The sequence below is a fragment of the Carlito syrichta genome, unplaced genomic scaffold (assembly GCF_000164805.1).
Source record: "Carlito syrichta isolate Samal-C Ts95f unplaced genomic scaffold, Tarsius_syrichta-2.0.1 Scaffold302587, whole genome shotgun sequence".
Lineage (NCBI taxonomy): Eukaryota > Metazoa > Chordata > Mammalia > Primates > Tarsiidae > Carlito > Carlito syrichta.
In genome coordinates, this window is record NW_007246683.1 from 263,982 (window position 1) to 290,646 (window position 26,665).

General features: G+C 36.7%; 1 protein-coding gene across 1 annotated transcript in view; it reads right to left on the reverse strand.

The window, feature by feature from the left end:
- TTC23 (tetratricopeptide repeat domain 23) overlaps positions 1-26,665 on the reverse strand; it is a 109,738-nt gene that overhangs the window by 56,447 nt on the left and 26,626 nt on the right. Inside the window, exons 4-5 of the mRNA XM_008056970.2 lie at positions 19,364-19,514; positions 19,049-19,174 (exon numbers count right to left, since the gene is read on the reverse strand). Coding sequence (XP_008055161.2) covers positions 19,049-19,174; positions 19,364-19,514 — 277 coding nt within the window. The remainder of the gene's footprint in view (positions 1-19,048; positions 19,175-19,363; positions 19,515-26,665) is intronic.

The window sequence follows — 26,665 nt, forward strand, 5'->3', positions numbered from 1 at the left end:
GTAATTGCTGCTTGTTCATAATGCAAAGATATCTAAATGATGGCCTATAAAATGACGCAAATGGGGCTAAATTCACAGAATTCATTTTGTTCCCCCCAGCTGAGAATTTATTGATGCAAACGCCACCAAATAAACCATGTTATTGGTCTGGGCACAGTGACTCACGCCTGTAATCCTAGCACTTGGGAGGCCAAGGTGAAAGAACTGCTTGAGCCCAGGAGTTCAAGAGCAGCCTGGGCAACATAGCTAGACCTTCTCTCTACAACAAAATAAAAAAAAGTTAGCCGGGTGTGGGGTGCAAGTGCCTGTGGTCGCAGCTATTCTGGAGGGTTAAGACGAAAAACTCGCCTGAGTCCAGGAGGTCAAGGCTGTGGTGAGCTGTGAGTGTGCCACTTTCCTCTCCAGCCTGGGCCACAGAGTGAGACCCCAATTTTAAAAAAAGTGATCAATCCGGGCTCGGTGGCTCAGCCTGTAATCCCGCGCCTTTGGGAGGCTGAGGTGAGTGGATTGCCTGAGCCCGCAGGTTCGAGACCCGCCTGGGCAGCGAGACCTCATCTCTACAATAAATCAAAAAATCAGCCGGGCGTGGTAGCGCATGCCTGTAATTCCGGCTACTTGGAAGGCTGGGGTGGAAGGATCGCCGGAGCCCAGCAGGTCGAGGCTGCAGTGGCCGGGAGTGGCCACTTCACTCCTGTCTGGGTGACAGAGTGAGACTCCAACTCAAAAAAGAAAAAAATTGTATCCTCAAATATCGTTCAACAAACAAAACAACATACATTTTAAAATAATCTCCAAAATATTTGTTAAGACGATTAGAAACTTTTTCTTTCATGGAAAAATTTTATGCACAAAATTCATAATGAAAGGCATCAATTTCTCCTATGTTGCCCTCTGCCCCAGAATTTTTCATTAAAAAATGGTTTCATGAGTCCCAAACTGCCCATGGACAAACTGAGACATAATGTGAGAAAGTGACTATAAGACCACAAAAAATAGGTCTTATTTTCAAGTTAACCATGGGGTATTCTTTACACCTATCTTTGAGCTCCAGAGGAATTAACTGATAGAAGTAAAGACACTTTTCAGATCTGTGGTCCAGATGGTCATAATAAAATAAAATGCTGATTGAACAGTTTGTGAACTTTTTATAATTGTAAAGAGGTATAAAACACAGGAAAAGGCCAGGAATCAATATATATCTGGACCAAGTAGAGCTGTAACTTGCATCAATTCTAATCTTAGAAGGAAAAAGATTAATAAATGACTTAGCAATATCAGGCTTCCTTTCTGACACTTACGGAGCTTAGAATGTAGTAGGTAAAATCATTAGCTTTATAAATATCATACTTTATTTTTGAAGAGAAAATCCACTAGAATCTTTGGTGATAGAAAGAGGCTCTGAAACATAAGGTTGGTAAGACATCACTTAGCCAAAGAATTAGATTTCTGGCAGACAAAGTTTAAATAATTGAAAATGAGGTCAGCAAACTATAATCTGGGGGTCAAATCTGCTGTTTGTTTTGTAAATAAAAATTTTATTGGAATATTGTCACACCCATTTGTTTACCTATCATCCATGGCTGCTTCTGAAATATAATAGCAGAGTTGAGCCATTGCCACAGAGACTACATGGCCTGCAAAGCCTAAAATATTTATTATCTGGGTCTTGAGAGAAAATGTTTACAGATCTCTGGTCTAGAACCCTAGAGAACGTTATATACTTTCAAAATGGCTTCAGATTTTTTTCCACCTAATTTAGCCTAGAGAGATCAGACAATGCCATAGATATTTGAGCAAAGGAAAAAAATCTTCATCTTTTCCTTTCTTATGTTCATAAATGACACAGTTTGCTACAAAGGTAAAGAACAGGTCTTTTGATTCCCAGGCTGTTCATAAAAGTCATAGAAGAGTAATAAAGCAAATATAAACACCAAAAAACACTGCTTTATTTTAAAGCAGCTACCCATCATTTCATTTGGGTAACTGCTTTAAAAGAAAGCAATATTCACTTTGGCAAAGTCTCAGGGTATAAAATAAATGTGCAAAAGACAATCACATTTCTATATACCAATAATAAACAAACAGAAACCCAAATAAAAAGCACAATTCTATTCACAATAGCCACAAAAAATGAAATACCTTGGCATCTTCCTAACCAGAGCTGTGAAAGAACTTTACAATGAAAACTATAAAACACTGCTCAAAGAAATCAAAGATGACACAAACAAGTGGAAAAATATCCCATGTTCATGGATCAGAAGAATCAATATTGTTAAGATGTCCATTCTACCTAAGGCAATCTACAGATTTAATGCAATACCCATCAAATTATCAGCAATATTCTTCTCAGACCTAGAAAAAATAATACAAGAATTCATATGGCAACATAAACGACCAAGAATAACCAAAACAAATCCTCAGCAAAAAAAAAACAAAGCAGAAAAAATAAAGCAGGAGGTATCACACTCCCAGACTTTAAACTTTATTACAAAGCTACAATAATAAAAACAGCCTGGTATTGGTACAAGAACAGGCATATAGACCAATGGAATAGAATTGAGATTTCAGGAGCAAAACCTCAATTTCTCAACCAACTCATCTTCAACAAAGCCTCCACCACCCACTACTGGGGAGAGGAGAACCTATTCAGTAAATGGTACTGGGAAAACTGGCTGACCACATGCAGAAGATTGAAACAGGATTCCTACTTATCCCCAAACACAAAAATTAACTCTAAATGGATCACAGACCTAAATGTAAAACCTCAAACTATAAGAACCTTAGAAAATGGAGGAGGCACTCTTATGGAAGTTGGAACTGGCAACCAATTCCTGATCAAAACCCAAAGTGCCCATGCCATAAGAGATAAGCTAGACAAGTAGGACCTCGTTAAATTGACAAGCTTCTGCAAAGTCAAAGAAACCATCAAGAGAGCAGGAAGACAGCCCATAGTCTGAGAAAAAATATTTGCCAAATCCATGTCTGACAAAGGCCTAACGTCAAGGTTCTATAAGGAACTCAAATGTGCTGAAAAGAAAAAAACAAATAGCCCCATTATAAAGTGGGCAAAAGATATGAATAGACACTTCTCAAAAGAAGACATACAAGCAGCCAACAGATACATGAAAAAATGTTCAGCCTCACTAGTCATCAAGGAGATGTGTTGAGAGCCAGCCTTGGAGGCCCACCTGATTGACAAAGTCCAGGTGCGCTGAGGACCCCCGGCCACAAAGCAAGCCCAGGAAGCTGAGGCCCTTCTGTCTTCTACCTTTGCTGTTTGGTATGGCCAAAGAATTCTGTGCAGTCATGGAAGAAGAAAATGGCATGTTTATGCGAAGTACTCACAGCTAACCTGAGAATATCATGGTTCATTTTTCCATTTCCCACTACGCCGCTTGACCTTTTCTAACATATGCAATAGTTAAACTCTGAAGCACATCAAGAATGCTTTCTTTCACTTGGTTATAAGTTACTAGATATTGCTTGAGTAATAAATGATATAAGTATACTCACTCCTTATTTGATTTAGAATTATGTGTTTAGACATAAGGTTTTTTAGAAGTACAAGTTTATAGTAAATTCATTATGAATTCATTATAAGTTCTAACACTTATCTAGGAGTTATGTAGGTGATTTATAACACTGTTTTCACAGACTTAGAATAAAGATTAATTGTTAAGGTTTTTACTTAATTCAATAGCTAAAATTCTAACTTAACATTTATAGAGTGGGTTTTTACCGAATTCATAATATACTAATTAGATACTTTTATGATAAATTAACTAAAGACAGAAAGCAACCTTGGGGGCCTGGGAAACATTACTAAAAGCTTCTTTTGAGTTTTCTTTAGAAATAAACATTGCAGGATAAGAGAAAAGTAACGAAGACACCTGGACAAGAGAGGCGATTACAAAGCTCTGAAGGTCATAGAAGCCCCAGAAGGAAAACTACTGCTACATGAAGAAATGTGCACTTGGAAACTTTCTTGAGACATTTCAAGGACTGTAATTCAGGACTTTGGACTAAAACTATCATTTTTGGCTTTATGAATAAGACTCATTGTCTGAATGTTTATAGGGTTCCTGGTTTGTTTGTTGCTAAGACCACTAGATGGTGGTAACTTTTAAAGGATATGTACATGAAGGAATTTTCTTTGTCTTGCCCCTTGACAAATGGTATAAAAGCTTTCCGTTAGCCAACATTAAATGGCATCTGTTCAGGAAGCAGGTGTCCAAGTATATTATTTTCATCTTTCACCTATCTGTCTCTCCTTTAGGAAACCTCACAGCCCGGCAGGGGCTGGACCCCCACAGAGATGCAAATTAAAACTACACTGAGATACCACCTAACTCCAGTCAGGATGGCCATCATCAACAACTCAAAAAATAACAGATGCTGGAGAGGATGTGGTGAAAAGGGAACACTTCTACACTGTTGGTGGGAATGCAAACTAGTACAGCCTCTGTGAAAATCAGTGTGGCAATTCCTAAAAGTTCTAAAAATCGACCTTCCATATGACCCTGCAATCCCCCTACTGGGAATATACCCGGAAGAACTCAAATCACTCTATAAAAAAGATACCTGCACATGTATGTTTATCGCAGGCTTGTTCTCAATAGTAAGAACATGGAACCAAATGTGCTGCCCATCAAAAGAGGACCGGATTAAAAAATGTGGTACATATACACAATGGAATATTATGCAGCCATAAAGAAGAACAAAATCATGAACTTTGCAGCAACCTGGAGTTTATAATACTGAGTGATCTTTCACAGAAGCAAAGATCTGAGTATCACATGTTCTCACTCATAAGTGGACCTTGAACAACTACCATAATACTATAAGAAAAGGATTGACAATAGCAGGAAACTGCTGGGGGAGCAGGGGCGGGAGATGGGATTAACAGTAGTTGATATCTGCCTAGCGAAGTGGGGGGGCACACCTCATCAACAAAGGCATCTACACAATGGATATTTGTATACCTAACCCTGAATTGTACCCCACAATTAAAAAAGAAAATAAATAAATAATGACGTCAGCAAAATCAGTTAGCAACGCAGGACACTCCAGAATGAATATTTACATGGAAAAATGTAATGTTTGTTTTCTTTCTGGTATCAACCTGTGAATAATTAAAACTCATCTCTACAGCTCCAATAAATAAATACATAAATAAATAAATAAAAAATAAAAGAAAGCAATATTCAAATCTTAGTATTAGGCTTATAAATGAGAAAAAAAGAAAACAATAACAAGGCATTCATTAATTCACACACTTAAAATTTTTCCTTTCCGTAAGTCACTAAAGAAAAGTGTTTGGGGATTTGTAATGGTGGAGGCTACTGACAACTTGTAGCCACCTACTAAGTGTCTTAGCCAAGAACATAGCATATCACTCCAGGTTAACACCAGGTCATCTTTTTAAGTCTCAAAAAATCATTGTTCAAACACCTGACTTTCAGAGAAAATTTTATGGAAATGAATACAAGATGAGGGCAGGGCTATCAATTGCAAGTACTATACAGCAGGAGTAGAAAACCCCAAGTGCAGTCCAAGCAGTCTCATGACAAAGCTTGGGCAAGAATAAAACATCTGTTAACTCTGGTTTCCTCATCTGAACGCTGGTGTCCAGTGGATGATAAGGATTAAGTAAGACGTCTGTGAAAGTGCTTTACAAACAGAAGCATGCCACACAGATTAGTATTAAAGGCCTATACATAATCTTATCTTTAATTCCATCTCTCAACCTGCACTCTATTTGAAACTCTACATGTTGAAATGGGCTCAGTTGTGGTCTCAGTGCCACCCCACCACTAACCACATACGATTTTGTAAAGTCCAAATGGTAGATAGAGTTAGTCAAACTGATTGCAACTATTGTGCAAGTGAGATAAGCATTTTCTTTTCCAACAGAGATTTAAAAGACAATCAGAATAAGTTATTATAAGAACAATACGTATTCATTATTAAAAGTAAAAAAGATAAATAAAAATAAAATATATATAAAATTAGATCCTGCATACTATGTACATAAAAGTTCCAAGTGGATTAGAGGCCTACATTTTTAAAAAATTTCAATTATTATGGTTACATAAAAGTTGTACATATTTATGGGATATATGTGAGATAGCTATATAAGCATACAAATAGAGTGATCAAATCAGGGTAATTGGAATATCCATCACTTCAAGCATTTATCATTTCTTTGTGGTAGGAACATTCCAATTTTACTCTTTTAGCAATTTTGAAATATCCAATAAATTATTGACTATAGTCATCCTATTGTGCCACTGAACACCAGATCTTATTCCTACAATCTAATTATATTTTTGTACACACTAACTGTTCCCACTTCATCTGTCTCTCTTCACTACCATTCCCAGGCTCTGGTAGTCATGATTCTACTCTATCTCCAGGAATTCCATTTTTTTTTTTAGCTCCTACATAAGAGTGAAAACATAGGATATTTGTCTTTCTGTGCCTGGCTTATGTCACTTACTATAATGTCCTCTAGTTCCATTCATGCTGCTGCAAATGACAGGATTTCATTCTTTTTTCGTGGCTGAGTATTATTCCATTATATGGACCACATTTTCTTTATCCACTCATGTGTTGATGGACACTTAGGTTAATCCCATACCTTGACAATTATGAATAGCTCTGTAATAGACATGAGAGTACAGATACCTCCTTGATTTACTGTTATCCTTTCTTTTGGGTATAAATCTAGCAGTGCAATTGCTAACTCATACGGTAGTTCTATTTTTAGTTTCTTGAGGACCCTCCATATTGTTCTCCAAAGTAGCTGTACTAATTTACTTACATTCTCATCAACAACAGTGTATGAGTGTTTTACTTTCTCTACATCCTTGCCAGTCTTTGTTATTGCCTGTTTGATAAAAGCAATTTTAACTGGGGAGAGATGATATCTCATTGTAGTTTTGATTTGCATTTCTCTGATGCTAGTGATATTGAACATATTTTCAGATACCTGTTGGCCACCTGCATGTCTTCTTTTGAAAAATGTCTATTCAGATCTTTTGCCCATTTTTTAAACTGGATATTTGTTTTTTTCCATTGAGTTGCTTGAGCTTCTTATGTATTCTGGTTATTAATCCCTTGTCAAGTGGGTAGTTTGCAAATATATTCTCCCATTTTGTCTCTTCACTTTGTTGATTGTTTCCTTTGTTGTGCAGAAGTTTTAGCTTGATGGGATCCCATCTGTCCATTTTTGCTTTGGTTGCCTGTGCTTATGAGTTCTTACCTAGGAAATCTTTGCCTAGACCAGTGTCCTGGAGTGTTTCCCTAAAGTTCTCTTCTAGTAATTTCATAGTTTCAGACCTTAGATTTAAGTATTTAGTCTATTCTGATTTTACTTTTGTATATAGCGAGATATAGGTGTCTAGTTTCATTCTTCTGCATATGGATATCCAGTTTTCCTAGCATCATTTACTGAAGAGACTGTTCTCTTCTCCATGTATGTTCTTGGCTCCTTTGTCAAAAATGAACTGACTGTAAATGCATGGATTTATTTCTGGGTTGTGTATTCTGGTCTGTTTTGGTTACTATACCTTTGTAGTATAATTTTAAATCAGGTAATGTGATGCCTCTAGCTTTTTGTTTTTTCTCTCAATATTGCTTTGGTTATTCTGGGTCTGTAGTTCCATATTCATTTTAGAACTTTTTTTCTATTTCTGTGAAAAATGTCACGGGCAGTTTGATAGGAAATGCACAGAATCTGTAGATTGCTTGAGGTAGTATGGACATTTTAACAATATTGATCCTTCCAATCTAAGAACATAAAATATCTTTCCTTTCTTTTTGTCCTCTTCAAATTCTTTCATCAAGATTTTATAGTTTTCATTGTAGAGAACTTTCACTTCTTTAAGTTTATTCCTGGGTATTTTATTTGTAGCTATTGTGAATGGAATTACTTTCTTAGTTTATTTTTCAGATTATTCACTGTTGGCATAAAAGTGCTACTGATTTTTGTACTTTGCATCCTGCAACTTTAATAAATTTCAGTTTCCATTTTTTTAGTGGAATGTTTAGTTTTCTAAATATAACATCATATAGTCTTCAAACAAGAATATTTGGTTTCTCTTCCAATTTAGATGCCCTTTATTTCTTTCTCTTGTCTAATTGCTCTGGCTAGGACTTCTAGTGCTATGTTGAATAAAAGTGGTAAAAGTCGGCATACTTGTCTTATTCCAGATCTTAGAAAAAAGTCTTACAGTTTTTCCCCATTCTGTAGGATACTTATTGTAGGTTTGTCATAAATGGCTTTTATCATGTTGAGGTATATTCTTTCTATACCCAATTTGTTAAATTTTTACCATGAAGGCATGTTAAATTTTATTAAATACTTTTTTGGCATCTATTGAAATAATCATATAACTTTTGTCCTTTGTGCTATTGATATCACATTTATTGATTTGTGTATGTTGAACCATCCTTGTCTCCCTGAAATGACACCCACTTGATCAGGATGAATGATCTTTTTAATGTATTGTTGAATTTGGTTTGCTGGTACTTTGTTGAGGATTTTTTTGGTCTATGGTCATTAGAAATATGGACCTGCAGTATTTTTGTTGTGTCTTCTTCTGTTTTTGTTAATGCTGACCTTGTAGAATGAGTTTGGAAGTATTTCTTCCTCCTCAATTTTTTGGAATAGTTTGAGTAGAACTGGCATTAATTCTTCTTTAAATATTGGTTGGTAGAATTCAGCAGTGAGGACATCAGATTCTGGGCTTTTCTTTGATGGAAGACTTTTTAAAAAATTACTGCTTCTATTTCATTATTTGTTATTAGTCTATTCAGGTTTGGGATTTCTTCATGGTTTAATATTGGTAGGTTGTATGTGTCTAAGAATTTAGCCATTTCTTCTAGCTTTCCACGTTATTGATATACATTTGCTCATACTCATCTCTAATGAATCTTTGAATTTCTTTGGTATCAGTTGCAATGTCTCCTTTTTCATCTCTGATTTTATTTTATTTGAGTCTTCTCTATTTTTTCTTAGTTTGGTAAAAGCTTCTCCATTTTGTTTAGCTTTTCAAAACAACCAACTTTTCTTTACATTGATCTTTTGTATTGTTTCATTTTCAATTTTTTTATTGCTGCTCTAATCTCTATTATTTATTTTCTTATGCTAAATTTGAGTTTGGTTTACTCTTGTTTTTCTAGTTCTTTAAAAGGCATTGTTAGGTGTTTATTTGAAGTTTTACTACTTTTTTGATGTAGGTGTTTATTGCTATTTATTTCCTGCTTAATATGTTTTTGCTGTATCTCTTAGGTTTTGGTATGTTGTGTTTACATTTCCATTTGTTTAAAGTAAATTTGACCCAGTGGTCATTCAGGAGAGAGGCCTAAATTTAAAAATAAAAATTTTAATATGTTTTAGATAAATAATATAGAAAAGTAACCTGTGACTTTGAGGAGAGAAGGATTTCTTATATACGATACAAATAGTCCAAATCAGGACAGAAAAGATAAGGAAATTTTATTTCACATTAAAAATAAAAACTTTTATGCATGAAAAATCAAGGCAAACACCCATTGAGAGTAATATATATATATATATATATATATATATATATATATATATAGCAGAAAATCAGAAAATAACATGTCAGAAATATGAAAAATATCTACCATTTAAGAAAAACACAAAGCTCAATAGAGAATTGATGTGAATAGATAATTGACTGAACAGGAATTCTAAATGCCTAGCAAATGTGAAAAGATGTTCAACCCCACTATCAATGCAATTAAAAAACCATGAGATATAATTTTGATTGGCAAAGATAAGAAGCTTAACAATACCAAATGTTATTGACAATGTGGAGTACCAAGAATTTACACACTGCTAGCGGTAGCATAAATTAAAGAAAAGCATTTGGCAAACCCAGTGAAGCTGAAGATTCAGTTAACTTGTCAAGTAAGCAATTTTGCTCCTGGGAACGTACCTCAGAAATAATCTTGTATATCTGCCCAAAGAGATACGACTAAGAACTATCATGCAAATAGTGAAACACTGGAAGCAATTTACATGTTCACCCTCAAGAAAATGCATAATTAAATTAGGGAAAGTCAGACAATTAAGCCCTATCTGGAGATCTAAAATGAAGAGACTAGAGATGAATGTATCAATTGGTAGAGAGATAGCTCAAAAACACAAATGTAATGGAAAAAAGCAAGTTATAGAAGAAAACATTCATACAAAGTTTAAAAATATGAAATACAATATATATATATTTATGGCTATGCAGTTCTGCATAACAACCTGTAATATGGGGGAAGAAAAACAGGATTTACAAGATTGCATAACAAGCTTCCATTTATCTGAAATATATTTTGTAAGCTTGGTAGTGTGTACACTATTTATTCTGTACACCACACAGATTTTACATAACAAGATCTATATTTTTATGTGCCTAAAGTATTTCATTAAAAAGATGAACAAATATAACACTCTATTGTTTAGCATAAGCAAAGAATGAAGCACATTCTGCCCCTCACCCCTTGAGGTGTTATTGCATGCTATTATAGGGTCCTGGCGCTAACATAGCCAGAAATGGAGGCTATCAAGCTAATGCTGCCCATGGTGAGCCTTCTGAAGTTCATTGCAAGTACACTATTCACAAAAAAGAAAAGGCTAAATAGAAAATAAAAAGATTTTAGTTTAATAATATATTTAATAAAAAAGGAATTGAGAGAGTACTGCATCAAGAAATAACTAAATTATAGCCTTATCTCTATCTCCAACTTGCTTAAAGCACCAGTCAATTTCAGGTAATCTTGTCTGTTTCCATTTTTCTCATATGAGAAAGCAATATATTCTCATTTCCATTTCTATCTACCTGCTGGGGATGCTTTGAGGATCTATTATCTAGTGTACCCATAATATGTTTGGTAGTCGTAGGAAACACACTAGACAGATGAAAAGATAGAGAATTTTGAATAACGGAATGTGGCAGTATGTTAATTTGGCAGGTCCACAACTTAAACCATGGCATATTTTATTGAATGAAAATATATACACAGTAATTCTACAGAACACATGATGAAACACTATCTCATTTCAGACAAGTTTCAGAAGATCTCACTGGGCTGGAGACTTGTTTTAACATGCAATAAACAAATGCAATCTCTGGTATTACTAAGGCAACGAATTTTCTTTTAAAAGCTCTAGAATCTGGCAAGAAATTTGAGCATCAGTGAAAATGAAAGGTTTTGTGGGAATATCACTGATGATTGGAATCTGATGAGAAATCAGTCTCAACAGAGGAAAGTGGAATTTTCAAAGTTAAAAAAGAGTTACATCTGGGCTTTCGCTACCACCTAATACATCTAGGTGAAGGCTTAGCTTTGTCAAGTGCACTGTGAGGTTTTTATTCTGTCTTAGCAAATGTGATCCATGCCATGGCTAGGAGCCTGAACACTAGTATTAGGTAGACATGGCTCTGCTGTGTCACTTTCCAGCTGCATGACCTTGGAAGTGACTTCACTTCTATCAGCCTCAGTTGCTTCATTTGAAAATGGAAATACTAAGAGTACCCACCTCATAGAGAGGACTAAGGAAGAAATAAGATGACATCTGTAAAACACTTAGCAAGAGCCTGACACACAGGTGGTCAATAACTGGTAGCTTATGTGGTTTTAAAAAAACATTATTATTATTATTAAAAACATTATTAAATATTAATGTTGGGATATACTACATTTACATTATTTATGAATACTATTACACATATTTTAACTCATTATTATTATTTGTTCAGGAAAAATGTGCATGATAAGGATATAGTATCAGGAAGGGAAAGACAAATGAAGGTCTCTAAAATTTTAAAGCTTTAGGGGATACAAGAAATATAAAGTAGATAAAGTATATGAAAGTAATCTGTACCACATAGGTTTTTCTCTTTCTTTCTTTCTTTTTTTTTTTGGCTTCTCCACATTCAAAAAAATCAAACTTTGTATAAGAACATCTTTTCTCTCACAGGAATACAGGTTAGGGAGAGTGCAAGAAAAAAATAAGAGATTTCCTTGTTAAATAAACATAAAGCATTCCAGGCACACACCCATGGGGTGCTGACAGGCAAAACGTCTCTGCTGGAAAACAGCAGGACATCCCCAGGGAGTGGGCAAGGGAAGGGGGGGGGCTCTGAACACATGAGTATTTGCAAGAGCTTTTGAGCCCAGGAGACAGACGCAGAGAAAATGCAACTTAGACATCAAGGGCCTTCAGGTGATGGTGAGAACTAATTTCTTTTGTTTTTAATGTTAAGACCAAAGAGCAACATTTAGATTTGGGGATTAGTGACTGGGCCAACTTAGGGAGGACTGTGGGATCTGAAAGCAAAGACTATTACTGAAATACCAAAAATTTCTCTGGGAAGCATTTATGGGGAAGCAAATGGAATGAAGTAGAATCTCACCAGCTCTCTGAGAGGATGACAGGCAGATAAAGACACTGTTCCACTGGCCATTTCACTTTTCCATTGTCTTCTCTGCCTTTGAGGAAGTGTTGGCTATGGGAGAAACCTTCCCCATGCCCTTACCTCTTTAGAAAGCTTGTTTTAGAATCACTTTCCAAATTCTATGACTTCAACAAATCAAGATAGAGCAAGACAAAGGAACAAAACCAAACTTCAAAAGTAAGCATATAAAAATCATCTGATTTTAGCTTAGGTGGTTCATGAGAGCAAAGACAACAAAGCTTAACTTTCCCAAGTCATGGGGAAAAAAATACAGAAAAAAATGTTGCATACCAGGGGTAGCCTTGAAGTACAAAACCTTAATCTATAATGTAAGTGCATGGTTTAAAATCACTTCTGGGATGAAACTACAGAAAGGAAAATGCTCAATTAGATAGTAACAACAATAATCGCTGTTTTATTTTTCTTTTGCTTTTGAGGATCTACCATGTACCTAGATGCTTTAAAGTGGTACCCATTCTATCTTCATGGCAACCTCAAGAGATCCTATCATTCCCACGCTAACAGGAGAGGAGTGAGAATCCAAGGATGCTCGGGGCTTGCCCAAGTTCCTACAGTTGGAAGTTTGAACAAACACTGATTTGAACACGAGCTTCTGACTCTAAAGCCCACATTTTAACAATACCTTGGCACTGCTTAGAAATACCTGGGAGGTGTTCTGTTGATGCTCCAGGGAAAGAAAAGTTATTCCTGAGCTAGTTCAGCTGAGCCATACCAGGCAAAGTGCTCACTGGGCAAGCTGTGGGAGACCTCAAAGACGACTGTGAGCATTCACAGAGAGAGCTGGGGACAAGTTACATGTCCTGGAGCAGCAGTCTCAATAGATCACCATCATCATACCATGTAGAAAGATAATTGTTAAAGGATTGTGTGTGGGTATATGTGTTTCTGTGTGTGCATGTATATATGCAATGGAACATACCTGTATATATAAGGACAACTATCTGTCTTCAGGGAGCTAAGTATCAGTAACCAAGATAGAAAATGATTGTTAACACTTGGGAAAAGTTTGCCCATTTTCACTAGTAATTTTTATTTTTGGAGTCAAGGTTTCACTCTGTCACCAGGCTGGAGTGCAGTGGCATGATTATGGCTCACTACAGCCTCAACCTCCTGGGCTCAGGAGATCTCTCCATCTCAGATTTCTGAGTAGCTGGGACTATAGGCGTGTGCCACCACACCTGCCTACTTTTTAAAAAAATATTTTGTATAGATGGGGTATTGCTACGTTGCCCAGGTCGGTCTTGAATTCCTGGCCTCAAACAATCCTCCTACCTCAGCCTCCCATAGTGCTGTGATTACAGTTATGAGCCACGATGCCTGGCTTGCTAGTAACTTTTTAAAAATCAGGTTTAAAACAACATAACTGGTCAGGTGCAGCGGCTCAGACCTGTAATTCCAGCACTTTGGGAGGCCGAGGCAAGTGGATTGCCTGAGCCCATGGGCTCAAGACCAGCCCGGGCAGCCCGATGAGACATCATTTCTACAATAAAATAAAAAACAGCCGGGTGTGGTAGCACACGTCTCTAGTTCCAGCTACGTGGAAGACTTAGGCGGAAGGATCGCTGGAGCCCAGAAGGTTGACGCTGGGGTGGCCATGAGCAAGCATGCCACTGCACTCCAGTCTGGACGAAAGAGTGAGACTCCAACTCAAACAAACAAACAGACAAACAAAAACTTAACTGTACTCACAGGAACACATGATCTGGATTTACTCTCCAAAGTTAACAAATAAATCATTGCTGAATGAAGCAGTGCTGGATTGGAGGAGAAGAGGTAGTAAGGAAGAAGTTTCAGGTAACAGTGAAGGATGGAAGGCATGAAGCATGAGTCACTCTGCAGCACTTATCTGTCAGCCTAAAGAGGAAGGCACCAGGCTGGCGTTATGGGCACCATAAAAGGAGAGGCAGATAGAGGAAGAGAATACACTAAAAGATATTCTTTTAAGAGGGACATAAATTCTATGACAGCTGTCTGATAAATTATCCTGGCCTTCCACCTCTAAGACCTGGCAAAAGAAAAGGCCTTCGTTCAAGTGTAACCACAGAAATGTACAAAATCAAAGCTTTGTTGCTTTCTAAGGCAGATCAATTTGGACAAAATATTCACATTTCAATGAAGAAACAGCACAGGAATTGATTGAAAATCATGCAGTTTAAGCAGGCACATTCTGGTGAAGACATCATGGTGAAGAATCAGGATGAAAAAAAGTAGCAAAATTTGAAACAACTGGGCTAAGCACAAAAATAGCTTTGTAGGACAGTTAAATTCTTGTTGGGCATTCAGCATAGATGCGTACCGGGCCCGCCACCTGCTGTCAAGAGTTGGTACTGCTAATTTGGAAAGTACTCTTAGAGGAGGCGACAAGATTCCAGCAAAGGATAATTTACTCTATTTTGTAGCAACACTGTTCAACTTTAAGTATGAATACATCAGTTGGATCTCAGTCAATGCAACAGGTATCATACCTTGGACCTCTGTTTTGTATATTTCCTGTCTTACAAGATGATACCCAATTCTGGGCGAGAAGAGATTCTGAACTGGTAAAGCCCTCCAGGTCACTAACAACCCTCTTCCTCCTCTGGTTAAATGGAATCATACCATATGATTCTTTTGGGTCTGATTGCCTTCACTAAACATTATGTTTGTGAGAATCAGCCATGATATTAAGCATAGAAGTAGTTTGATCATTTCCTTTGTATGAGCAGATCACTCTTTTTTTTTTTTCTATTTTACTTTTGATGAAAAATTGGGGTTGTTTCCAATCCTTGGCTATTACAAATAATGCAGCTTTGATCATTCTTGGATGTGTCTTTTGGTGAACATATTCATAAACTTCTGTTGAGTGTATATTTAGTAGTGATACTGCTGGATTGAAGGGTATGCAGATGTTCAAATTTAGTAGATAGTGTCAAATAGTTTTCTAGAGTAGGTATTCCAAATATATTTCAAACAATGGTATATGAGAGAGCAATTCAGAAAACTACATCCTTGCCAACACTTGATATTATCAATCTTTAAAAAAAAATTTAGCTTTTCTAGTGGGAATGTAGTAGTATCTTATGATTTTAGTTTTCATTCCCCCAATGACTGATTTTATGGAATACCTTTTAATATGTTTACTAGCTATGTGGGTGTCATATTTGTGTGTGAAAATTTTCTTGCCCATTTTCAACTTAGTTGTTTGTCTTGTTTTATTGACAGATAGGGTTCTTTATAGATTCAATACAAACCCTTTGTCAGTTACATGTATTACAAATATTTTCTTCACTTCTGTGCTTATCTGTAGTATAAAATATATGGTGATTTCAATACAGGACAATATAGCAACAAACAGAGGAGATAAAGAGTGTTAGCATACTCAAAGGTCCTTATATTTATTCAGGAAGTGGTTAAATGACTGATTTACAATTAGATTCTAGTAAGTCAGGGATGTAAGTGACAAACTCTATAGCAACTACTAGAAGAAAAATAATGTATAACTTACAAATTTCATAAACTTCATAATAAAAATATTTGATTTGTCTAAAAGAAAGCAAGTAAGAATAGTGAAATGAACGTAAAATTGGTAGGACAAAGGAAAATTTAAAACAAAATAAAGATATCTTTAAAAAATGTTTTTTTAATTACAGGAAAATTTGTACCAAAAGAGAGCTAGGGTATAATAATATACAAAATACATACTGACACAGAAGACAAAAAAGGACAAGAGATACTGATCAATGGAATAACAGATTAAGAAAACATGCAGGCCAGGCTTGGTGGCTCAGCCTGTAATTTCAGCACTTTGGGAGGCCAAGGCAAGTGGATTGCCTGAGCCTGAGGGTTCAAGAGCCACCCGGGCAACTTGATGAGACCTCGTCTCTACAATAAAAATAAAATAAAATAAAATTAGTTAGGTGTGGCAGTATGCACCTGTGGTTCCAGCTACTTGGAAGGCTGAGGTGGAAGGATCACTGGAGCAGAGAAGGTCGAGGATGCGGTGGCCAGGAGCATGCCACTGCACTTCAGTCTGGGCAATGGAGTGAGACTCCAACTCAAAAAAAAAAAAAGAAAATATGCTGCTGTTGAACTCTCCTCTCCCAACAAAATAGCCTCAGAATATGTAAGACAGTGACTGACAAAACCATACCATGAGGAGATATAGACAGATTAACAATTATAGCTGGAGATTTAAACATACTTATATTAAAAACTAATATATCAAACTGGCAAAAGTAAACAAAGATAAAAATTTGAATAAGGGAATTAATAAGGTCAACTTAATATAGATTTATTAGAATGCTACATACACCAAATAAATAAAAAAAATTCTTTTGTAGCATATTTGGAACATTCACAAAAATTAACCATGGATTAGACTGCAAAGAAAGCTGCAATGAATTTCAAATTTGATACCATGCAAATATATTTTTTTCATAATGCAATACAATTAGAAATCAGTAACATCAAGATACCTTGAAAAATATCATATATCTATAAACTAAAACACATCACATAAATAATCTTTGGACTAAGGAATAATTTATAAACTAAGTTATGAAATACTAACTACTTAATGACAGTGATAATGCTACAAAATGCTTTAACTCTATAATGCTACAGAGTTAGCGCAGATCTTAGATACAGATGTTAGTGACTATCTTTGATATTTGAGTGGAAAAGACATTATAAATAAACTCCCCAAGCATAAATCATAAGATGAAAATAAATGGAGTTGACTCTAGCAAAATTGAGAATTTCTATGTCATGAAAAACATCATAAACAAAATTTAATAAGTAAGCAATAAATGTAAGAAAATATTTGTAATTTTATTAATATTTATAAAATACAAGAAAATCTTGATTATCAATAGGAAAAGTACACGGAACCCCAGAAGAAAAGTGAAAAAGAATATAAACAGGCTGTTCATAGAAGGGGAATCCCAAATAGCTAAGAAGTATATGAAAGGTATTCAAATTTACTAATAGGAGAAATGTAAATAGAATTTAAATAGCTAGCACATTACACGCATGAGGTTGGCGACAGAAAGATAAACCACGCCAAATATTATTAGGGATGTGAGAAAATAAGAGCCTACCTGCCCTGCAGTGGGAATGCAGATGGGAGTAGCAGTCAGCTTGGTGAACTTGAAGTATGCTTATACAAGCATACTTGTACAAGCAATACCGCCCCTGGGTAAAAACTTCAGAAAATGTCTTGCTTAGCTACCCAAGTGAAGCTGTATAAGGATGGTCATGGTAGCACCACTGTGGTAGCAGAGAGCTAGGACAAGCTGAATGTCCACGGTAGAAGGATGGACAAGCAAAATACAGCAAGTGCATTCTATGGAGCACAATGTAGGAACAGAAGCAATGAACTAGCATACAACAATGAACTAGCATACAACAATTAATTTAAAATTGTTGAGTGGAACAAAGTAAGAAACAGAATGAGATATGTACTACAAATTTATACAAACTTAAACCAAATACATAAAACAATACTATTTACTACTCAGAGATATATATACAAGGACATAAACCATCATTAAAATGGATATCTATGACATGCGTTGTGGGAGAATGAGAGAAGATCACAGAGGAAAAAAATTAATTTGAAAATGCACACCAAAAGGCTAGCATGCAAGGAAGAGCTCTACGCTTGCAGTCCAAAAACACCCAAACAAAACAAATTAACAAGGGATAATTGCAATCACAAAATAAATATCTTTAAAAGCATGAGTCAAAGTTGGTCCTCCCCGGTCTCCATTCATATGGAATGGTTACATGTGTTCTCTTGCGGAATTTTCCTAACACCTTTCTTAAAATGATCCTGTTGGTTCTCTGAGTTCTTCTGGGTATCAACCCATATATGCAATCTGGTCATAAAGATAAATTGAATTTCTCAGGTTTTGGCTAACAGAAGCCACGTAGGTCAACTATGACTCCTTGCCACTTCTAGGACAGTTCTCCACCTTCTTCTCCCCCACAAATCCACCTTTCTAAAGAGTGTGGGCATACTCTGTCAACTCAATACTCTGAGGAATTGGCTTAGGGTTGGCCTATAGGGAGGGATACCTGTACTACCTACCTACCCAAGACCCATCATCATCTCTTTATATCACTTCTAACTGGGTTTATTTGGTAAGTACGGAATGGGGTGAGGAACAAAGATCAATCCTCTCATTATCATGGGTTCAGATATATTTCAGACCTTTCCTCATTGAGGCCCTAATCATAAAATCAATCTGTTAAAGAATTTTCGACTGGAGCAGAAACCGGGGGGTGAGGAGGGAAAGCAGGCAGAAAGCCAGGAGGGTTATGGTCAGAACGCTGGGACCCAGGGGACTATGAGGGCACTCCACATTGAGTGAAAAGTGCCACTGACTGATGTCTTGGTTGGGGCTGCTCTAACATGACTATGTTCCTCTTTTAATTCTAGACAATGGCCCCAGAAGAAGCCATGGACACAGTCCCATGGAGAAGCTCCTCCTACTTGAAGACAGATTCTGTTGGCAAATAACCTCCAGCCATCAGGTACACAAAGTCCTAAACTTGAAACTTACTGTGCAAATGACAATTTGATCTGTGCTTGAATTTCCATCCATTCTTCCTTTATAATTCGTCCACATTGTAGCAGTTCCTTTGACAGTCTCTCTGCTTTTGTCAGGTTCTCTGAAGCTTCCTTAAATCTGAATTGTGTTCAGGAAACTTTCCACTTGGTTCTAGATTCTACACCCCAGGTCCTGGACTTCCATGGCTCCTATACTTCCTATCACCCTTCCGAGTCATTTATCAGTTTTTTACTTGGCCTGGAGAATTAAATATAAGTATTATATGAGCAGTATTTCTATATGTAAAGATTAGAGGCAAAAGGATACTTTTGAAGGGAAAGTAAGGCTCTCCCCATGGTATGGAAAAGCTCAATGGAACACTTGAAAACATCTGTGTTGTCATTATAGGGAGGCACAAGAGAGTTGGCAAGGATTTCTTTGGCTTTTTCTGCATGTTGTTTTGCTTGCAGTGAAAATCCTGCAGAGAAAGAAAAAGAGGTCTCAGTTTCTTTTTAATCTCAACTGGGCAGAAATACAGTTATCTACGGAAATCTACTGAGGTCTACTTCATGAATTGTCAAGTGGCACATGGGGATATACCTGAGCAGCATGAAATACTGCCATGAGTAACAACCAAAATGGCCTTTTAAGGAAGAAAGTAAACAGAATGAGCTGGAATTGAACAGCTTTGAAACCTCACCAATATCAGTAGTAAAATATGTTGCAATTAATTATAAAAAACAAAATAAAATAAATGAAATCCAAGGACTATAGCATTCTAGACAGGAAAAAAAATATTCATGAATTTTAATCCTGGCTTTGTGGCAGCAATCTTAATGAAATACTAAAAATTTTGAATCTTCTGCTCACCTACACATAATCATACGTCACAGTTATCTTAACATAATACAAATATGATGATATCTGTAAAAATTATACAATTCCAATGAGGCAATGAACTAATGTGTGACAATCTCTTACTCCTATGCTGTAACAAACAAATATGAAACAAAATGAAGCAAAAAATAAATTACTACCAAGAACTAACTCCCCAGTGTGTTCCAGTGTTCTTCCATGGGCTTGTTAATCTGCAGGAAGGGTATGCCAGGGACCACCAGTTAGGACTCAGGGCTCTGCATTCCCCTCTATTCCATCCTCCTCCCCTGCATAGACATGCCCTTCCACTCATATCCACATACCCCCAGTCTTATGATCTAAATTACAACAAAGTGTATCTCAAATCTATAAAAAGCTGTCAAAATATGGAGTTAATTTGTTCCTATAAAACAGGAGGAATATATTTTCTAATGGAGAAAATTAAGGGCATGCTTTTCATGTGGGAGCTCTTACAGAATATTGTCTTGCTATTTTTTTAAAAGCACGTTGAAAAATACTTATCAACCAGCTAGAAATGTATTAGTGCCAACTGTGCTTGTGACTTACAAAAGGTATGGCAAACTGGATTTTCAGCTGTGGTCCATTCCACTAAGGAACCCAAACTCAATCTACTGGAGGCAGTATAGGTTCAAGAACATCAGCTCTGAGGCTTCCAGACAAGATGGTGATGGAACAGGTTCAAACTGTGAGAGTCTCCACAAAAGCAAGTGTTCATAAAGACTCCCTGTGTGAGTGGATGTGTGCTAAAGTCCGTCTGAAGACAGACTAGGTTTCATGTACCCAGGGCTCTCCCCTGGAGGTGAATGCAACCCACACTGTCCTGAGATTGGAGACCTGGGAGTGCAGGATCGTCTGCCATTCTCAGGGCTCTCTTGAGAGAAGGCAGCAGAGAATGGCTGCCCCACACCACCTGGCACCTGGCCCACACTATCACCTGAAGTAGCAGACTGGGCACAAGCAGGAGGAACCGTGGAGTAGGCAGGTTGTGGAAATCTGGAATAAAGCTCCAATGACGTTGATGAGATGCTCATGGGTGCCATCTTCTCAGACCTGGGACCCAGCAGAGAGTTACATTGCCCTGCCCAGCTCCACCAGCTCTATCTTGGGACTAGAGACTATCTTCTCATCAGACTTGGAGAGACAGATGCCCCTCCCCCGTGCTGGAACAGGCACAGACATGTGAGATCTGAGTAGGAGACTTGAGAGCAACAGCAGCAAGTAGGGTGAGTCTGGATCTGATCCATCCTCCTCTCACAGTAATCTGTGGGACATCTGACACATGCTACAACCTATCAGCCTACACTGAGAGTGGAGGAGAGGGCTGGAGACCAGAAGTAGAAGCCTGAAAGGAACCCGGAGTCACAGAAAAGGTCATAGAGTGAGTTTTTTGTTTGTTTGTTTGTTTTCTTCTCTCTTTCCTTCTGTTTTAGTTTACGTTTTTGCACTTGCTTTGTTTCAGTTAAAATTTTTTTTATTTTAGATTTTCTGTTTATGTATGGGTATTTTTGAGGGAGAGTACACCAACAGAGAGGTTTTGTTTGTTTGTATGATTGTCTGTATGTTCTTGTCTTTTTTGTTTTTTCTGTCTTCATTTGTCTCTCTGTTTATTTGTTAGTTGGTATGCTTGTCTGTTTTCTTCTTCGTTCTCACTACCACTCTTCTGTCTTCCTCTTTCCCTTTTCCATTCTTTTCCCTTTTTTTTATCTCATTTTGCTTTCAGGGGACAAACACATATACCTAATGCATGGACAGATTGTAAGGCAGTGGGAAATGAGTTCCAGGGGGCCCACACGCCTGACATTGGATGCTGGGATCTGCAGATAACTTCTGAACCACAGTTTCCCTCTTAATTAAATCTCAAAACTGCAAAAAGCATAGGCCCCCACCCTCAGTCCAGCTTCAGAATTGAACAAAACCATAGGATCTACATAAGGAAGAATAGGAGATTGAGCAAACAGAAATAAAAGCTATCCCCCCATCACTGAAAAACAGAATTAAAGAAGAGGTTAAAAAAAGGGGCGGGGGGAGGAAAAGCTACACAAATGAAGAAAAACTAAAGGAAGAATATGAGTCTCACACAGACCCCTGGGAGTTCAGCCACCGAGAATATAGACTTTGGAACTCAAACAATGAAGAGCTGCAGAATGACTGGTCTCAAACTATAAACCCAGATATCAAAATATTAATAGAGAAAATAAATAGAAATGAGGAGAGACAAGAAGAATGAAGGAGTTGATAACTGAGATAACAGCTATACAGTGAATGAAATAAACAACAAACTGATAAGCATGGAAAGTAGACTTAGCCAAGCAGAAAAAAGAATTTCAGAATTTGAGAATATGGAACTAACCCAAACTGTTAAAAACATAGAAAAGAAGCTTAAGAAAACAGAACAAAACCTCCAAGAGATGAGTGATTATTTCAAGAGGATGAATCTAAGATTAATTAGAATCCACAGGCAGATAGAGAGACAGAGACCACCCTGGAGCAAACATTCCATGAAATTATCCAAGAAAATTTCCCTCATCTCATCAGTGATGTGACCATTCAAACACAAGAGATTCAAAGAACCCCTACAAGACAACAAATGAGAAGACCAACTCCTAGATACATAGTAATTTGCCTACACAAAGTAGGTATAAAAGAAAAAATCCTAAAGGCAGCAAGAGAGAATGATCAGACTACTGTCAACTCCTTCATTCTTTCCTCTTGTCTCTCCTCATTTCAATTTATAATCTCTATTAATATCTTGATCAGGGAAGACCAATTAGAATAGCAGCAGACTCATGTACAAAAACACTTCAGGCTAGGAGAACTTGGAGCCCAATCTTCAAAGTTCTCAGTGATAAACAGTTTCAACCAAGAATTACCTATCCAGCTAAACTAAGTTTCTTCAATGATGGAGAATTAAAATCCTTCCCAGATATTTAATCCCTAAGAGTTTACACTGCTTGCAGACCAGCTGAACAAGAAATACTTAAGAAAGTATTACACACAGAAGGAAAAAACAAAAAACAAAAAAACACCCTTCACAAGAATGCAGGATAAAGATTGAAAACACATGAGTCAACCCCAAAATAAAAAGAAAGACAACAAACAAGTAAACAAACAAACAAACAGCAGTAACAACAAACTCTGCAAGAACCTCATGACAGGGATAAACTCTCACATCTCAATAATTAGCTTGAATGTGAATGGACTAAATGCACCACTGAAAAGACATAGAAAGCAAAATAAAATATCATGAGGCAACAATATATTGTCTCCAAGAGACCCATGTCACCAGAAAGACACTCACAGACTCAAAGTAAGAGGATGAGAAACAAAATTCCAGGTGAAGGGAACACAAAAGAGAGCAGTAGTTGCTATCTTAATATCAGACAAAATATCCTTTAAGCTATAAAAAATTTAAAAAGATATGGAAGGTCACAACATAATAAAAGGTTCAACCCATCAATAAGAAATATCCATCATAAACATATATGCACCCAAAATAGGAGCACCAATTTTCATAAAGCAGCTTCTAGGTAAACTAAAAAAAGATATTTACTCTATTAACTCTTAACACTATCAGGGCTGGAGACTTAAAACACCCCACTAACAACCCTAGACAGATCATCAAGACAAAAAGTCAACAAGGAGATCTAGAATCTCAATGTGACACTTAACTAAATGGGCTTAATTGATACTCATAGAACACTCCATCCAAAAATCACAGAATAAACATTCTACTCATCACTACATGGAGCATACTCTAAGATCGACTAAATCTTAGGTCATAAATCAAGCATAAACAAATTCCATAAGATTGAAATTCTGCCATGCACTTTCTCAGACCACAGTAGAGTAAAAATAAATGTCAACACACACAAAGTTTCCCCCAAACCCACAAAGACATGGACACTAAACAGCATGACGTTAAACAACTCCTGGGTCAACACAGAATCAAAACAGGGATTAAAAGATGCCTGGAAACAAATAAAAATGAAGAAACATCTTACCAAAATCTCTGGGATGCTATGAAATCAGTCCTAAGAGGAGAATTCATATCTCTACAAACACACATGAAGAAAATGGAAAGATCACAAGTTAATAGCCTAACAAATCACCTAAGGAAGCTGGAAAAGCAAGACCACCAAAATCCTACCTTCAGCAGAAGAATCCAGATCACTAAAATAAAAGCCGAAATTCAGGACATAGAAGATAAAAATTTAAAAAAATCAGTGAAACAAAAAACTGGTTTTTTGAAAGGATAAATATGATTGATGGACCCCTAGCTAGACTGACCAAGGAAAAGAGAGAAAAAGTCCAAATATACACATTCAGAAATGCAAAAGATGAAGTCACAACTGACCCTGAAGAAATACAAAAGATTATCAGAGATTACTATGTACACCTGTATGGAAACCAAATTGAAAACTTAAATGAGTTAGAAGACTTTCTTATATTACACAACATTCCCAGGTTGAAACAGGAAGAAACTGCGAACTTAAATAGACCAATAAAAACCCAGGAAACCAACTATGTCATAAGAAAACTATCTACAAAAAAACGCCCTGGACCAGATGGCTTTCTGGCAGAATTCTACAAAACATATAAGGAGGAGATGATACTAATCCTATTCAAAGTATTCCAGGCAATTGAGAAAAATGGAACTCTCCCCAAATCATTTTATGAAGCGAACATCACATAAATACCCAAACCAGGTAAAGATCCAACAAAGAAAGAGAACTACAGGCCAATATCCTTGATTAACATAGATGCTAAAATTTTAAACAAGATTCTAGCAAACCGGATCCAACAACACATCTCAAAAATCATCCACCATCACCAAGTAGGCTTCACCCCTGGGATGCAGGGATGGTTCAACAACCGCAAGAACATAAACGTAATTAAATGCATCAACAGATGTAAAGACAAAAACCACATGATTATATCATTAGATGCAGAAAAAGCTTTTGATAAAATCCAGCACCACTTCTTGATAAAAATCCTTGAACATCTAGGCATTGATGGAACATACCTCAAAATAGTAAGAGCCATCTATGAGAAACCCACAGTCAACATACTGCTAAACAGACAGAAATTGGAACCATTTCCCCTGAAAACTGGAACAAGACAAAGATGCCCACTCTCACCCCTCCTGTTCAACATAATATTGGAAGTCCTAGCTAGTAGAGAGACAAGAGAAGGAAATCAGGCGTATCCAAATAGGAAAAGAGAAAGTTATGTTATCTCTCTTTGCAGATGACATGATTCTATACCTCAAAAACCTGGGAGAGTCTGTCAAAAACCTTCTTGCACCAACAAAGGACTTTGCCAAAGTCTCAGGATATGAAATAAATGTGCAAAAGTCAGTTGCATTCCTATATGCCAACAACAAACAAACAGAAACCCAAATAAAAAGCATAATCCCATTCACAGCAGCCACAAAAAAAAATGAAATACCTTGGCATCTTCCTAACCAGAAAAGTTAAGGAACTTTGCAACGAAAACTATAAAACATTGCTCAAAGAATTCAAAGATGACACAAACAAATGGAAAAATATTCCATGCTCATGGATTGGAAGAATCAGCATTGTCAAGATGTCCATCCTACCCAAGGCAGGTAATATACAGATTTAAGGCAATACCCATTAAAAACCAGCAGCATTCTTCTCAGACCTGGAAAGGACTATATAGGAATTCATATGGAAATATAAATGGCCACAAATAGCCAAAACAATCCTCAGCAAACAAAAAACAAAAAACAAAGTGGGAGTCATCATGCTCCCAGACTTTAAGCTTCACTATAAAGCTACAATAATCAAAACAGCCTGGTATTGCTACAAGAACAGGTATATAGACCAATGGACCAGGACAGAGATTCCAGAAGCAAAACATCAATTTCTTAACCAACTCATCTTCAACAAAACCTTCACTTTCAACCATTACTTAGTAAATGGGGCTAGGAAAACTAGCTGACCACATGCAGAAGATTAAAACAAGACCCCTACCTATCATCATACACAAAAATCAACTCTAAATGGATCAAAGACTTAAATGTAAAACCTCAAACTATAAGAACCTTAGAAAATGCAGGAGACATCCTTATGGAAATTGGAACTGGTAACCAATTCCTGATCAAAACCCCAAATGCCCATGCCATAAGAGATAAGATAGACAAGTGGGACCTCATCAAACTGACAAGCTTCTAAAAGTCAAAGAAATCATGAGAGAGCTGGGAGACAGTTTACAGACTGGGAAAAAATGTTTGCCAACTGTATAACAGAGTTATAACAGAGGCATAACATCTGGGATCTACAAGGAACTCAAACGTACAAAAAGAAAAAAACAAACAGCCACATTACAAAGTGGGCAAAATATATTAATAGACACTTCTCAAAAGAAGACATACAAGCAGCCAACAGATACAAGAAAAAATGCTCAGCCTCACTAGTCATCAAAGAAATGCAAATTAAAACCACACTGAGATACCACTTAACTCCAGTCAGAATGGCCATCATCAATAACTCAAAAAACAACACATGATGGAAATGATATGGCAAAAAGAGAACACTTCTACACTCCACTGTTGGTGGGAGTGTAAACTAGTACAACTGTGGAAAACAGTGTGGTGATTCCTAAAAGATCTAAAAATTGACCTCCCATATGACCCCGCAATACCCCTCCTGGGAATATACTCAGAAGAACTCAGAACACTCTATGAAAAAGACATCTGCACACGCATGT